The 13,997-nt window shown below is 49.7% G+C and overlaps 6 protein-coding genes across 6 annotated transcripts; 3 read left to right on the top strand and 3 right to left on the bottom strand.

Moving 5' to 3' along the window:
- Positions 1-26: 26 nt before the first annotated feature.
- EJ05DRAFT_502623 (uncharacterized protein) lies at positions 27-584 on the top strand (the record flags this gene model as incomplete). Its single annotated transcript, XM_033747289.1, has 1 exon — positions 27-584. One exon carries the CDS (start codon positions 27-29, stop codon positions 582-584), a length of 558 nt encoding a protein of 185 aa, XP_033598607.1.
- Positions 585-1,289: 705 nt separating this feature from the next.
- Positions 1,290-3,302, bottom strand: EJ05DRAFT_502622 (magnesium transporter ALR1; the record flags this gene model as incomplete). Its single annotated transcript, XM_033747288.1, has 2 exons — positions 1,290-1,869; positions 1,921-3,302. 2 exons carry the CDS (start codon positions 3,300-3,302, stop codon positions 1,290-1,292), a joined length of 1,962 nt encoding a protein of 653 aa, XP_033598606.1.
- Positions 3,303-5,134: 1,832 nt separating this feature from the next.
- EJ05DRAFT_91967 (Fcf2-domain-containing protein) lies at positions 5,135-6,181 on the bottom strand. The gene is made up of 2 exons (XM_033750056.1): positions 5,886-6,181; positions 5,135-5,821 (listed from the first exon to the last, which is right to left on the bottom strand). The coding sequence occupies exon 2, from the start codon at positions 5,805-5,807 to the stop codon at positions 5,310-5,312; it is 498 nt and encodes a 165-aa protein (XP_033598605.1). The 5' UTR covers positions 5,808-5,821; positions 5,886-6,181; the 3' UTR covers positions 5,135-5,309.
- Positions 6,182-7,682: 1,501 nt separating this feature from the next.
- Positions 7,683-8,862, top strand: EJ05DRAFT_502619 (histone-fold-containing protein; the record flags this gene model as incomplete). The annotated part of the gene is made up of 5 exons (XM_033747287.1): positions 7,683-7,794; positions 7,890-7,903; positions 7,969-8,025; positions 8,078-8,695; positions 8,743-8,862. 5 exons carry the CDS (start codon positions 7,683-7,685, stop codon positions 8,860-8,862), a joined length of 921 nt encoding a protein of 306 aa, XP_033598604.1.
- Positions 8,863-9,240: 378 nt separating this feature from the next.
- On the top strand, positions 9,241-11,179 carry EJ05DRAFT_487951 (malate dehydrogenase; the record flags this gene model as incomplete). The annotated part of the gene is made up of 9 exons (XM_033745653.1): positions 9,241-9,601; positions 9,771-9,802; positions 9,858-9,939; positions 10,059-10,087; positions 10,141-10,228; positions 10,284-10,661; positions 10,712-10,796; positions 10,845-10,989; positions 11,039-11,179. 9 exons carry the CDS (start codon positions 9,241-9,243, stop codon positions 11,177-11,179), a joined length of 1,341 nt encoding a protein of 446 aa, XP_033598603.1.
- A 563-nt stretch (positions 11,180-11,742) lies between these two features.
- On the bottom strand, positions 11,743-12,631 carry EJ05DRAFT_478174 (transport protein particle component). The gene is made up of 2 exons (XM_033744403.1): positions 12,127-12,631; positions 11,743-12,009 (listed from the first exon to the last, which is right to left on the bottom strand). The coding sequence occupies exons 1-2, from the start codon at positions 12,495-12,497 to the stop codon at positions 11,787-11,789; spliced, it is 594 nt and encodes a 197-aa protein (XP_033598602.1). The 5' UTR covers positions 12,498-12,631; the 3' UTR covers positions 11,743-11,786.
- Between the last annotated feature and the right edge of the window lie 1,366 nt (positions 12,632-13,997).

Raw genomic sequence — 13,997 nt, 5'->3', positions numbered from 1 at the left:
ACCTCGCATATCCATCGTACGAAACCATGGATTCACCCTCCTCCACCCTCATGACCCTCACCACCCTCACCAACACAACCACCACCACCCCTACCCACCCAGCAACCCTCCCCTCCGCCGCCCGCACAATAACAAGCATCCTCACCCTCACCCTCACACCCACCTCCACCCCTTCCTGCACTCCCCAGGATCCCTGCTCCCCACCCCAACACATCCCCCTCCGCATCCGCATCACCTGTAAGTTCCCCTCCCTTCATAACACCCCTTTCAGCATACCCAGCACAACAAACCACCATTCCCCCGCCCTCTCCACACCAATATCTGCTTTCAAAGAACCATATAAACTAACCGCCCTCCTCGCCATGTACACAGTAATCAGCATGGGCATCATAACGGCGTTTGTAGCGGTGGGCTTTGTATGGCTTTATGGCAAGGCAGTGTACGTGAGGGTAGCGCGGGTATTTGCGAGAGAGGAGGAGGAGCAGAGGGGATGGAGACTGAGACGGGAGAGGGAGGCTGGGGCGGTGGTGTTGTATGGGATTGCTGTGCCCGTTTCGCAGGATGGGAGGGAGGTGGAGCGGTGATTTGTAGCGGTCGAGTAGTGTGATTTTTTGTATCGGGTGTGTATGTTATGGGGTTTGATGGGTTGGGAATGGGTCTTTTTCCATGTCATTCTCCCTGGAGAAAGGATAAGGGTGAAAAAAAATTAATTTATTTATTCTTCGATTTACTGTGAAAGTGAGATGTATGTTGAGGTAGTTTGTTTGGGCACGGCGGGCCAATCGGGGCCGCGGATGGGACTGCCGGAATGGGATGACGTCGCGGGAGGATCTCGTGTTGCCGAGGTGTGGCTCAGTGAAGGTATGGGGATGGAAGGTGTGGAAGGAAGTCACAGACAATAGTCGGGAATAGATCAAATCTTGCTTGTTTTCGAAAAAAAAAAAAAAAAAAAAACGTGGTGGATGCAGTGTATAGCAATCCCCTCTCTGTGCAGGCTACGAACAGTATTCATTTCTCGGTGGAACATCATGGCGTCGGGAAGATATATCATCAACACACAAGCATCGAAAGCCAACATGAACTGAAAGACACATTCAAAGGAGTACTAAGCGCTCAATATGCTACACAAGTTCACAAGTCATCATCATGATTCTAACAAGTCTACGATCACCTACGTACATAGAGATAAGACAACAATACCTAGCAATACTGTATATATCCAACAACCACCATAACTCAAACCGACATGCATGCAGCAGGCCTTGCACCATATTACCGACCCGTCAAGCCTAGATGAGCCTCATTCGCCGCGCAGTCGCCAAGGACGAGACCACAAAGAACAAGATGACGCCAAGGATACCAAAGAACCAGCCTAGACTATCCGAGTTCATGCCGGGCACTGGGACGTTCATACCAAACAGACCACAGATCAAATTGAGCGGAACGAGGACCGTCGCGATCAATGTGACTTTGCCCAGCGTCTTGTTGATTTCGTTGCCCTGTGCGGCCGACTCGACATTGATCTGGGCGAGATAGTTGCCATGGCTTCGCGACAGCATTTTCTCGAAATGTCCCAAGTTCGACATCATTGTTACAACGTGGTCCTGGATGTCCGACAAGTAGAGTCCAACATCGCCTCGCGGGGTGACCTCAAACTTTTCGTTACAGCGCTTAGCAAAGCCCTTGACAACGTCGGCCTTGCCACCCAACAATCGAAGCAGAGTCATGACCTTCTTGCGAGCATTTCCAATGCTCCTCAAGATATCGCGAGAGTCCTCCGCCCGGGCGATGAATACAGAGTCTTCAATGGCGTCCGTTTCGTCTTCGACATCCTTGATGACTGGGGCGAAATGATCGACAATGTCATCGCTAACGGCTTATAAGTACATGCTCGGTGTGGACAGTCATAAGAACACTTACATGAGCGCGTAGCAGATCCAGTCGGAGCTGAGTGAAACATAGTCGCGAAGACGACTGATGCGCTTGCGTACATTGGCAGCGTGTGGATTAGCCGTGAAACTGAATGTCAATAGGCCTTCTCGGAAAACAACTCCATACACGTTGACAGGTTCAAGGTAGTCCTCGCTCGTCTTATCGTTTTGGTCGAAGGAGCGGAAACAGAGAAAGTAGTATCTGTTGAACAGCTCGACCTTCTCGCGAGCTTCCTGTGTAGTGATGTCTTCACGAGTCAGGGGATGGACTCCGAAGGCTTTGCATATAGCAAACACTTCCTCTTCGGTCGGGTTGCTCATATCAAGCCACCATACTCCACCGTCTGGCGATAGCTCAAAGAGATCACGGAAAGTCTCCCCCGGCATGAGAAGATCTCCAAGTTCGGCTGCGTGAATGGTATCGTCCAACTCAGAGGAAAAGAAAGTCCACCGATTAGGCGTTTCGGCTATGGACTGTTTAGCAGCAGTAGATGGTGCTCGCGATCCTTTGATGGAACCTGTCTCTTTGTCTACGTAATCTGGAACATCAATGGCCATATCAGGTGTGACAATCGTTGGCACTTGCCGAATAGCACGAAGGTCATTGAAAGTACGCTTGGACGTGCGAGAAGCGTTACTGGCATGGCGGGTCAATTGCCTGATGGGTGTTTTTAGATGACTTTCGGCGACGAACTCCTCTAATTCTTCGTAGTCGATCTGGTACGTTTTACCAGCATCTTCACGAACAGGAAAGCAGACGTCGACTTCGGCTCCGCTGTGCAGAGACGAAACATCGGTTCCACAACGCAGAGGTCGTTCATCGCAACTGAAGGTCGGGCGTCTCTCATGAGTACCACCAGAGACTGTACGATGGAGAGGCAGGTCGATATTGGAGCGTCCACTCGTTGCCGTCCCAGCTCGTGGCCGCTGTCGCTCAGTTGCAAAAGCATCAACAGAATTGGGCGGCGACTCAGAACGAGACGCGTGAGAGCTCCCTCTTGATCGAGGCGGCATATCAGGGTCGCGGGGACGACGGAAGGTGTTCCTTCGGGCTGTTGGGCTCGCAGCTGATCCACGTCGAGCATATGCAGACAGCGGGGTATCGTCGTCAACAACGGCACTCTCTTCAAAGTCCCGGGAGATCAGTCCATGCTGTCGCAAGTTTTCGTTTACAGCTAGGAGATCAGGGTTGTGGGATTCATTATTTGCACTCGCAATCGTCGCAACGGTTCCTCGGCGCGTTCCGGGATGGCGCGGGCTGGACTCAACGGCGAGGGGCAACGATTGTGGTTGGTTGCGATGGTCGTCTAGTTCGTTAACAGGCGTACTGAAACGCGTCTGTGACCTTTCGGTTCGTGGGGAATCGGACATAATGATGGCCTATGACAAAAATGCCGCTTTTCGGTCCCCTTCCTCGTTCTTTCGACTCTCTTTTCAGTAATTCTGCACGCGACCGATCCACAGCCCAGCGACCAAGGCGAGTCGCCTGTGAGCGCTCACCGCCTAAGCGCACTCAATTTGAAAGATGGCTTCGCGTAGGGAGGTCCCCTACACTAGGCCTGATGGTTTCTTTGTCTTTGAGGATGCTTGCGTCCCTCCTCCGCGGACCAAAGTGACTTGGGTATTATATTCAGTATTCGATGGTGTATAATAGAGCAGCGAGTTCGGTCAAGTTATGGAGGCTTCTTGTCGCCTCCGTAGACCCAAATCTTTGGGCCGAGGAGAGGGCGGATGAAGGAAAACCGAAGGATGTTGATGCCCGCCAACTTGAAGGTGTTATTCGTCAAAACGCCGAAGCGTTAGGGTTCGTGGATACACGTAGAGAAAGCGCGACTGGCAATCTCCAAGGATACTTCGCAGACGGGAGCTGCTAAGTGTGAAGGTTTGTGGTGTTGGCGAATATAGAGCGTCGTGCCACTTGGGCGAGGTTGTGCAGCAGGGAGAACTCTAGACTTCAGCACGATACTGTCGCCAACAGTCCTAAACAGAAACAATGACAGTGAATGATAAGTAGAGGTCCGTAATGGACGGTAAGGTTTGTAGGGGAATGAAGGAGAATTTTCAGGTGGGTTGATATTTCCTCAAAGACCTGGAAGTTCGGAAACGGGTCAATTTTAGCGCGGAGAGTGGTGGCTGGACCGCCGCACTGCTACTGAAGCCCGAAGGAACCCAACCTACCAGTCAGAGGGCCATGCGTCATTCATTCATAACAACAACAATGACAATAATAAGGAATGTCGAGGACACCGGCACGTAACTCTGAAACACTCCTTGATTCCCTGAACTTAATCTCCTCCATACCATTCTCTCGCGGACGCGATGCTGCTACCCAACACAACATCCTCAGACCAACCCATCTCATCTCAATATCGACCGCCTGTATCAAGCTAGGACAGTAATGACTCTCACCTCTATGAATCCTTGTATTTGTTCGTGTATGCACTGGGTTTGCTCGGGATGCACCTGCGTATGGATTTAACGAATCTTACGTGCCGAACCTCCCACATGCCAACGGACCCACTAGCCATTTGTGTGTCAGTTCGGATACCGATATGAATAAGAGGACGATGAATGGTCATTCGAGCTCAGCTATAGCTAGCCGTGGCCAGACATCTATATGGAACTAACATTTCGTCTACATTGCGGCGCGGTTGATGCTACGCTGTATCTTGCGTAGCCAGATTTGGTTCCGCAGGTAATTAAGGCTGGTCGATGACTTTGCGTCGGCCGGCGAGCCTAGCTGGCAACGAGCGCATCTGCCTCGCTTCGATCTGGCTGCTATACGCGTTCACAGATTGCAGGCACAGATTGCAGGCACAGATTGCAGGCACAGACGCTTAGTGATCAGAGCGAAACACAGATGACGTCGTCGTAAAGGTAATTGGTGCACGGGTCGAAACGTTCACACCGGCCGACTTGAGTCGGCGTGAGAGATACATTGTAGATTCAAGTGCAACATCGTCAATATTGCATTGCTCGAAACGATTTTGTCCTCCAGTCTCTATCGATATCCGGCCACGGTCGCTCATCGTGGCCCATGTGCCATTCGTGACCGCTTTCTGTCTGCCTCGTCAATGGGGACTATTGTACGGCGTACACGCTCATTTCGTGCTCCATCAACCACAAGATAGGTCTGAGTTGCCCCATTGTGACCTCGATTGGCCTGACTAGCACCCATCTAAATGGGCCATGGCCCCGGCGAGACTCTTTGAGATTCATCCGACTGACATTGCCAGTTCGATTGATCATATAGTCTTCCATGAGTTGTGTTTCAACAGAGTGTAAGGTCATGTGGGAATGCCTTCTCGATGGTGTTGCTGGCAATAGAGGTAGCTCGCCAGAGTAGTGTTTGTATTGAGACAAGGAAGAGTTTGGACATCAGCCATTCTTGAACTTGCTCGCTCGTTTCTCCTTCATGGCTTGGTAGTGCCGTTTCTTCCCACTGGCCTTTGCCATCTGAATATCGCTAGCCTTCTTCTTGAAACGTCCACTCTGGGCCTCTGCAGCAAGAACTTCGTCGACAAAAGTCCGCTTTCGGTCTTTGTTCTGAATCCGAGCACTATAGTATTCGGTAGGTCCTTCAATAATTGTTCCAATCTGGGAAAACTCTGGTGCTTTCGATTTTCCAGACTCTTTCTTGTAGTGACGATGTGGGTCAAGGACACCCCTCATCTGAATGAGTTGAAGATCACGCTTCACTTCAGGCGTCAAGTCTGTCTTGGGCAGATTGTACCATTGCGGACCGGCAGAAGCTTTCTTTTCCTGACTTTTGTCAATCCCATTATTTGCCAAAAAAATAACGGGCAAGTGCGAAACAACTGAAATGTGCCTCAGAGTAACTATGAAAAGAACTTTCATGTTGCAGGGCGATTCCATAACGGAGCGCTGATCTGCATCAAGGAATGATTGGGTTTATCTTCCTCATTGGCAACGAAAGGAATGGGCAGTGCTTACCTCGACCTTTCTCTTCTTGAGCGCAACAGGGTCTTCCACTTTCCGAAACCCGTTGGCGAGCTTTCTCTCTTCATCCGAGAGCAGCCGTGCTGAGTCGGCGTGAGCTACACCATTTTTGTTTTGGACGTATGGTTTGTTGACTTCGCCAGCATCCAGCTTCGGAAATCTGAACTGCTTCTCGGAAAGCTGTATGGTGGATGACGTGGTGCTTGCACGCTCGCGAAGGCGCTCCTCTGCTTCTTTCAGCAGGCCTTGTATCTGATCTTCTGAAAGATCATCATCAGAGTCGAGAGCTAGGTTCGGCTGACTGATTTCAGTCATGCTGGGCTGAAAAATTAAAAAGCTCGACCTGAGAATTTTGAGAAATCTTACCCTCGTACTAAATTAACGAAAGCTCGGCCCCCTACCGAAGTTATTCCGTCACGCCAGGCATGAGTTCTGATGCCTTAATTAGTCTGAGAACCACCTCAATCCATGGATAATTAGATCATTGTAATATCTGGGTATCAATATTACCAAAAAGAGACGAAGCACCGACAAGACGATGACCATAACAGAAACAAACACCGATTGTACACGTATGTCCCCGACAGCTTTCAAGGTGCACACTTTTTGAAGTCATTCGACCTTGATGATATGTTCGTGCAGCACAATCTCGACGCAGTGTGATCGCGACGCTGCAAATGCCATCCTTCGACGTCACCCCATGAGCCTATACAGCCAGCTCATCGAGAAAAAGTGAAGCTTGCAATGCTATTTACAGATCCTGACTGCCATGAAGAAAATCTTGCACGCTAGCGGATGCATTGTAGGCAGTTTGAAGGGCAGAACAACGCATCAGTGGCATCCATTTGGGTCAGCCTCGCCAGCAAATCACATTCTCAGCCAATCACACCCACGCATACTCAGACGGCGCAGCAAAGTGCAGATGTTCGCAATGCTACGGCTGGGGTATGCAAAGGCACGACACGATCAAGCCTACCTAGCCTTGTTGATGTCTTGTGTGGCAGGTGAAAGAGAGGGAGGGCATGGAGGAATGATGGAGCGAATGGATGCGTTGTCAATCATGGTCCTCCAGCGGCGGCTGTAGATTGCCAGAAGAAGGTAATTAGGTCCACCAGCAGAGAGGGATGGGGTCGGTTGGAATAAATAGATGGGATGGGACTGCTAGGCTGAATATGAAGGTAGAGTATATATAAAAGCAGTTCATCCAATCCTCCCCAAGACAAACTCCATATAGTATTTACTCAAAAGTGCCGAGCTGCTCTCCATTGTGGTTCGCTGGGCCAGCTATTTCTACCCATAAAGCCTCCCGATTCGCCGCCCTACAACACCAGCCAGGTTTTGAGAGACGCGACAAGCAAGGAAGCTTCTCATTCGACGACGAGCTCGACAGCTACCACACCATCAAGTAAACACAGTATACACAGCTGCACATCTCAGCGCATTTCCATCTGGCCTTGGTCTTACCTTTGGACGCGCATAATCCCACACGGACAGCCATCAGATCCTCCTCCATTCGGCACAGCACCAATTTCCCCGCCCGCTTCCCTGATCTTAACAGTGCGTTCTTAACAAGCTACACCATCATCCAGCGCAGCACTACTCACTCGACATCGCATCTCATACATCCTCGTCTGCACCAGAGCAACTGACTCATCCCTCTGGCGGATCATTTCGATTGCCCTTTACCTTCTCTTGATCTCTCATTCTCCTTGAGTGACGCACACTCTAGCCCTCTTCCGCCCACCCAGGCGAGCTCCGTCGCGACAGTCCGGCGCACAAATTTCGCGACCCATGGACCCCTCGAGCATACCAGGCCAGCAAAAGATGCGCCAACAGGCGCCACGCAGATATGACGGGCAAAATGGCAATCCTGCATACAAGACTGAGCATTCAGGTCACTATGGTACGTCATCCGCTGGTCGCGACGCGCCCAAGCTCCATCCTGCAATAAAGACACAGACTAGCTAGAGACTGTTTATATACTGACTTCATCAACAGGTGCGAGCGCGTCAGTACGTCACCAATGTGGAATCGAATACGTCTCATATAAATCCTCGTCGCTGATTGTTTGGTCCAGATAGCCGCTTCAGGCCACGCGCCAGATCCACAACTATTCACAGGCTCGTGGGCCAATGTATACACTCACCTCCCTTCTGTGCAACTGATATGTGCTTACGGTGCTCTAGGTCAATCAAGGTCTTAACGGACAATACCGCGATATCCTTAATACCTATTGGCAGCATCAGATCACGAAGCTGGAGACGGAGGATCATGACTACAAAATACACCCTTTGCCTCTGGCAAGAATCAAAAAGGTCATGAAGGCCGATCCAGAAGTCAAGATGATATCCGCGGAAGCCCCCATTCTTTTCGCAAAGGGTTGCGACATCTTCATCACAGAGCTTACCATGCGTGCCTGGATTCACGCTGAGGAGAACAAGCGCCGCACTCTACAGCGTTCCGACATTGCGTCTGCGTTGATCAAATCGGATATGTTCGACTTCCTTATCGACATTGTTCCACGCGAGGATGCTAGCCCACACAAGCGGACTGGAGGACAATCAGCGCCTGCGCCAGCTGCACCAGCTGCAGTCCAGCAAGGTGTTCCACCGATGGGTATGCATACGCAGCAGTATCCTATGGGACCACCGGAACATATGAGTCAACACATATCTGAGCAAGAGTACAAGGGACCTCCGGGAATGTTCCCACCAGGTGTACCAGATCCATCAGCCGGCTACCCACAGGCGCAGCAGCAGATGTTTGATCAGAGCATGTACGCACCGTACGGCATGCAACAACCGGTAAGTCACTGCGAAGTCGGCAAAACTATACATTCTAATATTGCTAGCAAATGTACTCTGTCCCCCAGAGGGGACCTGACCATTCAGGTGCACAAGACCCGCAAAACTATCGACAACATGATCCGGAGGCTGATGCAGAGGGAGAGCGCGAGGACTATGGTCCTTGATGCATGCTGTTGACAGTGGCTCTCGCATGACGATGTTTTGCATTTGCTTTTACGTCTGTTGACAATGTGTATTCTTGATTGTCGGGCACTCTGGTTTGTCATACAGTCGGGTCCGCAAGACCCGTCAGGGCAAATCAAGCAGGCATTGTATATCTTCTGTTCTGGCGTTCCAAGGCCATTTCTACGAATTGATGGGCAGGCTTTGACAGCTACCGGAAACTGGTTGTCCTAAAGGAGATACTGAGTGGAGTATGGTGCAAGCGGATCTTGGACATCTCGGAATGTCACATATTCATTCTTTATTTCGATAAAGTGGACCCAGTCGAACCGCGGTCTACATATAGTGTCTGTCTGGCAAGGCGTTGATTGCTCTATCTCATGTATTTCGAGCCCGACTGTTTCCGAGTGTACACTTCACATGCCTTGGCCGAGGGTGTCTTGGGGTGGTTTTTCCCGGCCGAAGACACGGATTTGAGAGATATAAATGGTCTTGAGGACTACTGGCATGACACCTGGATTCTTGAAACATTCGCAACGTCATTATTTGAGGACCGGCCGGTCACTATATTACTCGAATTAACGACCGTGCGCTTGTGTACCTGCAACCCTACTGAGCAGCAGTCCGTGTGCCCCGCATTCATCCCCAATCATCCAAAACACCCCGCCCAGCCCTTGACCGCCGCAACCTACCCACTCTTCCTCAAAACTCACGCTATACTTTCATCTGCCATTGAACTCTGTAAGACTCTATGCTGTCTCATACATCTTGAGTAGATTCTGATTCTCATCCAGGACTCATTACAACTTCGATTTCCGTACAAAACCCCGCCCAATCAACACAATGAAAGCCGGTATGGGCTATTGACAGATCATATGAGCTTCATCACCGCTGACCGGATCTCACATAGTCGTTGCTGGTGCTGCCGGTGGTATTGGACAGGTAAAGCCCTCTAGCAGTGCTTCTAGACGGATTGTAATTGACTAGAGATTCATAGCCGTTGTCGCTGCTCCTCAAGGCCTGCCCCCTCATCACTGAATTGGCTCTATACGATGTCGTCAACACGCCCGGTGTCGCAGGTAAGCCCACAACATCATTTCATAGCTATCTTGTGTTTCTGCGTCGATACGGAATGACACCAGACCAATTCGCTGCTGGCTTCATGACGTCGAATTTCAGATGCTGACAATATTGATAGCCGATCTCTCTCACATCTCCTCTCCAGCGGTACGATCGAACGATAACTTTCCATACATACAATTAATGCTAAGACTGTGTAGAAAATCACTGGGTACCTTCCCAAGGATGATGGTATGAAGCAGGCTTTTAAGGGTGCTGAGCTCGTTGTAATTCCAGCTGGCATTCCAAGTATGTGTCCGCCACCGAACCACACGAGCTCACCATACTCATCACCTACATACAGGAAAGCCTGGTATGACCCGTGACGACCTGTTCAAGATCAACGCTGGCATTGTCCAAGGTCTCGTGCAAGGTATCGCCGAGATCTGCCCCAAGGCTTTCGTCCTCATCATCTCCAACCCTGTCAACTCCACCGTCCCAATCGCTGCCGAGGTCCTCAAGCGCGCAAACGTTTTCGACCCTACCAGACTCTTCGGTGTTACCACCCTTGATGTTGTCCGTGCCGAGACCTTCGTCGGTGAGATCGTTGGCTCAAAGAACCCATCAGAGCTTGTGATCCCTGTTGTGGGCGGTCACTCCGGCGAGACCATCGTCCCTCTCTTCAGCCAAGCTCAACCGTCCGTAGATATTCCTGCTGATAAGCTCGATGCTCTCATCAACCGTAAGATATCCAACTCGATCGTTGAAGCAGTCGCTTAATTGTGCACTCAGGCGTTCAGTTTGGCGGTGACGAGGTCGTAAAGGCCAAAGACGGTGCCGGCTCAGCGACTCTCTCCATGGCATACGCTGGCTTCCGGTAAGTTGTCATTGGAACTGTCTGGACTATATGCTAACGCTTTCATAGCTTCGCCGAGAAGGTAGCAAAGGCCGTCAAGGGAGAGTCTGGCATAATCGAGCCATCATACGTCTACCTGCCCGGCATCGAGGGTGGCGAAGCTATCCAGAAAGCCGTCGGTGTTGACTTCTTCTCCGTTCCTATCGAGCTCGGCGTAAGCCTCGACACCCACTCATGGTAGTTTTCAGCTAACAGTCTTCTAGCCCAACGGTGCCAAGAAGGCAATCGACATTGTCAGCAAGGCTAACGACGCCGAGAAGAAGCTTCTTTCGGTTGCCGTGGAAGGTCTCAAGGGCAACATCGAGAAGGGTGTCGAATTCGTTCGTAACCCACCCCAAAAGTGAGTACGCCTGTGCATTTCGAGCTCCTATCATCACCTTCGAGCTCCTATCATCACCTCTTGTCCCCCAACCGCAGAGAGGATGCGACAAATGGCCGGTGCTAATGCTTGGCAGATAGATTATAACAGCTCCTTCCTATGAAAGACGCTCAGATTATAATCGTAAAATAGATACGTAAAGTGTTCGGTGAGCAGACTTAGCAGCCCAAATGACAGACTGTTGCTCCTCTTCTGACGTCAGTATGTACGCACGATGCTTCATGCTGTGTCGAGTGAAATTGAGCATGAGAGAATTGTGTCGTGATGCTTAGATATGTAACCATTCCGGGTATTGAGCCTCCCAATGCAACGCCGCGCTAGATGCGATCAAATATGCCGTACGTCAATTCTATGTCCGAAAAGCACGATCAAGGCCGTGCCCCAACCGTCTTGATCTGAAAAGTGGCCCCTGGTAAAGCAGTAGTTTCCGCCTGCACCGTCGCGTTAATTCCCATCGACGCCAAAGCCCCTCTCAGCACGCCCGAAGGGAAGTACAAGAACTGTCCAGCCAACCAGGTCAGCCAATTTCCCTCACTCAACTCTGATCTCCCTTCATCCAAAAAAAAAAAGGTTTAACGTACCGGCTGTGCCCGCGCCAGCATGCTATCGCCCTGCCCTCTCTCCGCCGACATGCGTGTCAGCGGCTTGAACGCGTTGTCCGTCAGCACGTATATGCCCCGGTGATTCGTCTTGAGATTGTCAATCTGCTTGCGGAAGACGAGCAGCCAGATGTCCTTGCAGAGAAATTTGATGGTGTCGAGCGCGTCTGTGGAGCGCGGCTTGTCGCGGGAGAATCTGGGTTGGGTCAGTGGGTGTTGCGGTTAAGGGTTCTTGATTTTCATTTATCGTTCATGGCTTTGGTGGGGAAATGGAGAAAGGAGAGTAGATGAGGGGGGAATGAGAGTGCCATACCGCTCCGTGATCCCCAGTCCGACGCGGTACCCCAGCATCTCCAACCTGTAGAACACTGCCTCGCGCGTCTCCTCGTCGTCTACGATGGCAACGCTGCCGGCCGTACCTCCATCTCCACCTCCACCCCCTCCTCCTCCCCCAGTCGTACTCGTCGTGTCCTGCGCTCGGGAGGAGGTGCCAGTAGTAGTGGTGGTAGTGTTTAGAGCGCCAATTGGCCGTGTCCAATCTTCCTCGCGGGCGGAGAGTTCGGCGGCGATGCGGTATGCCATGGGCACGAGCTCGATGAGGAGGAAGTCGAGGCAGGAGATGGAGACGAAGGGGTCTGTGGTGGTGGTGGAGGAGGAGGAGAGCTCGGGCTGTTGGGTTGCCATGCTGGAGAGGTGGATGAGTGACCGGGAGGGGGAGAGTGAGAGGGGAGGTTCGGTCGTCTGGGGCGGGTCGAGGATGGGTTGATTGTGTGTTGTTTGTGATATACAGTGCGTTGCAGAATCGGTTTGTTTCTGGCCTTCACAAGCAAGACCATCCGCTTGCGTCGTGTCGTGGGTTGACATGGTATTCCGCTAGTCCGTATACGATCTAGCGTTGCTTTGGGCCTAACTACATTTATCATCTAGAACACTACTAACATCCCTCTCTATATTATAGCAAGATCCCTATACTATAAGATTCTTTTAATACTTTTCATTATCATAAGATATTTCTATATGTAAGACCTTAGATAATCTTAAGGATTATATAAGGACTCTTCAAGATTTAGTATATCTTAAGTTCTACTAATAACTTAATATATATGAAGTCTCTCTCTATACTATTACCAGAGAGACTAAGATTAGATATAGATCTAGAGTAAGTGAATAACCTAAGTATAAGGGAGTATATACCGCGGACGGTATGTGTTAGCGGGCCACACTTCTAAAACTCAAAAGTTAGAAGTTAGAAGTCTCTACAGCCATTTTCTATAGAAGTCCCTTCTAGACCTAATAGTATTAATTAGGTAAAGTTATTAGCTTAAGATTTCTATAGGATTTAAGTATAGATTTCTTTAATTTCTACTACTATATATTTATAATGTAACCTTTATGTGTCGTACGACACCTATCTCCCTAGAAATCCATGCTAACCAGTTCTTTCCTAAGATTATGTGATACGTTTTACGCTAGGAGGGCTGCTAAGGCTACCTACTACACGCTTACTAGCTAAAGATGGGCGGGGCTATGGTAGACTATTAGGGAAACGGCGCGTAAACTCGTCGTACGAGAGATCCTTTATATCCTTAATCTTATAATTCTTACTATAGCGGGTAGTTACTTCGGTATATATATAGTTAGAGTAGGTATTATTAAAGTAGCTATATAGACTAATATAGCCTACGTACGTCTTAAATTCATTTATACTATTATAGGCACGAATATATCTATCGCATGGTATAGTATTCTTAAACCCTAGGTTTAATATTAGTATATATACGATAACTAATTCTAAAGAAGGTATTACTAACCGCGAGAGTGGATAATAAAGGCCTTTATATATGAAGCCCGCTATAATAAGAGAGCCTTAGCCTTAAGGGCACCGCGGCGTACGATAACTAGAGTAAGGGTGCTATTATATATAGCGCGATTCTCCCATGTTCGAATAGGCCAATTAGTAGCTTATATAATGATTAGGTTCTATACTAAAGTTAGTATTAAAGATCTATAGTTAGAATAGCTAGTACGAATACTAAAGGTAAAGATCTCTAATAGCTTATTAGCTATAATAGGGTTATAGAAGAATACCTACTCGTACGTAGTAGGTGTAGGCGATCTAATAAGGCTAAAGGCAGGAGCTTAGCCTATATAAAGACTAGGGTCAGAATTAGTGGCGCCGGGTGG

Source organism: Pseudovirgaria hyperparasitica, assembly GCF_010093815.1.
Source record: "Pseudovirgaria hyperparasitica strain CBS 121739 unplaced genomic scaffold EJ05scaffold_12, whole genome shotgun sequence".
In the NCBI taxonomy this organism is placed as follows: Eukaryota; Fungi; Ascomycota; class Dothideomycetes; order Acrospermales; family Acrospermaceae; genus Pseudovirgaria; species Pseudovirgaria hyperparasitica.
This window is presented reverse-complemented; position numbering and strand designations above follow the sequence as displayed.

What these genes read in the sequence shown, in the direction of transcription:
- EJ05DRAFT_478174 (XM_033744403.1), bottom strand. Translation starts at nt 12,497, where the DNA reads ATGGCAACCCAACAGCCCGAGCTCTCCTCCTCCTCCACCACCACCACA. An exon ending in GGACTGGGGATCACGGAGCG is followed by an intron (nt 12,010 to 12,126) that starts GTATGGCACTCT and finishes GACCCAACCCAG; the next exon opens with ATTCTCCCGCGACAAGCCGC.
- EJ05DRAFT_91967 (XM_033750056.1), bottom strand. Translation starts at nt 5,807, where the DNA reads ATGGAATCGCCCTGCAACATGAAAGTTCTTTTCATAGTTACTCTGAGG.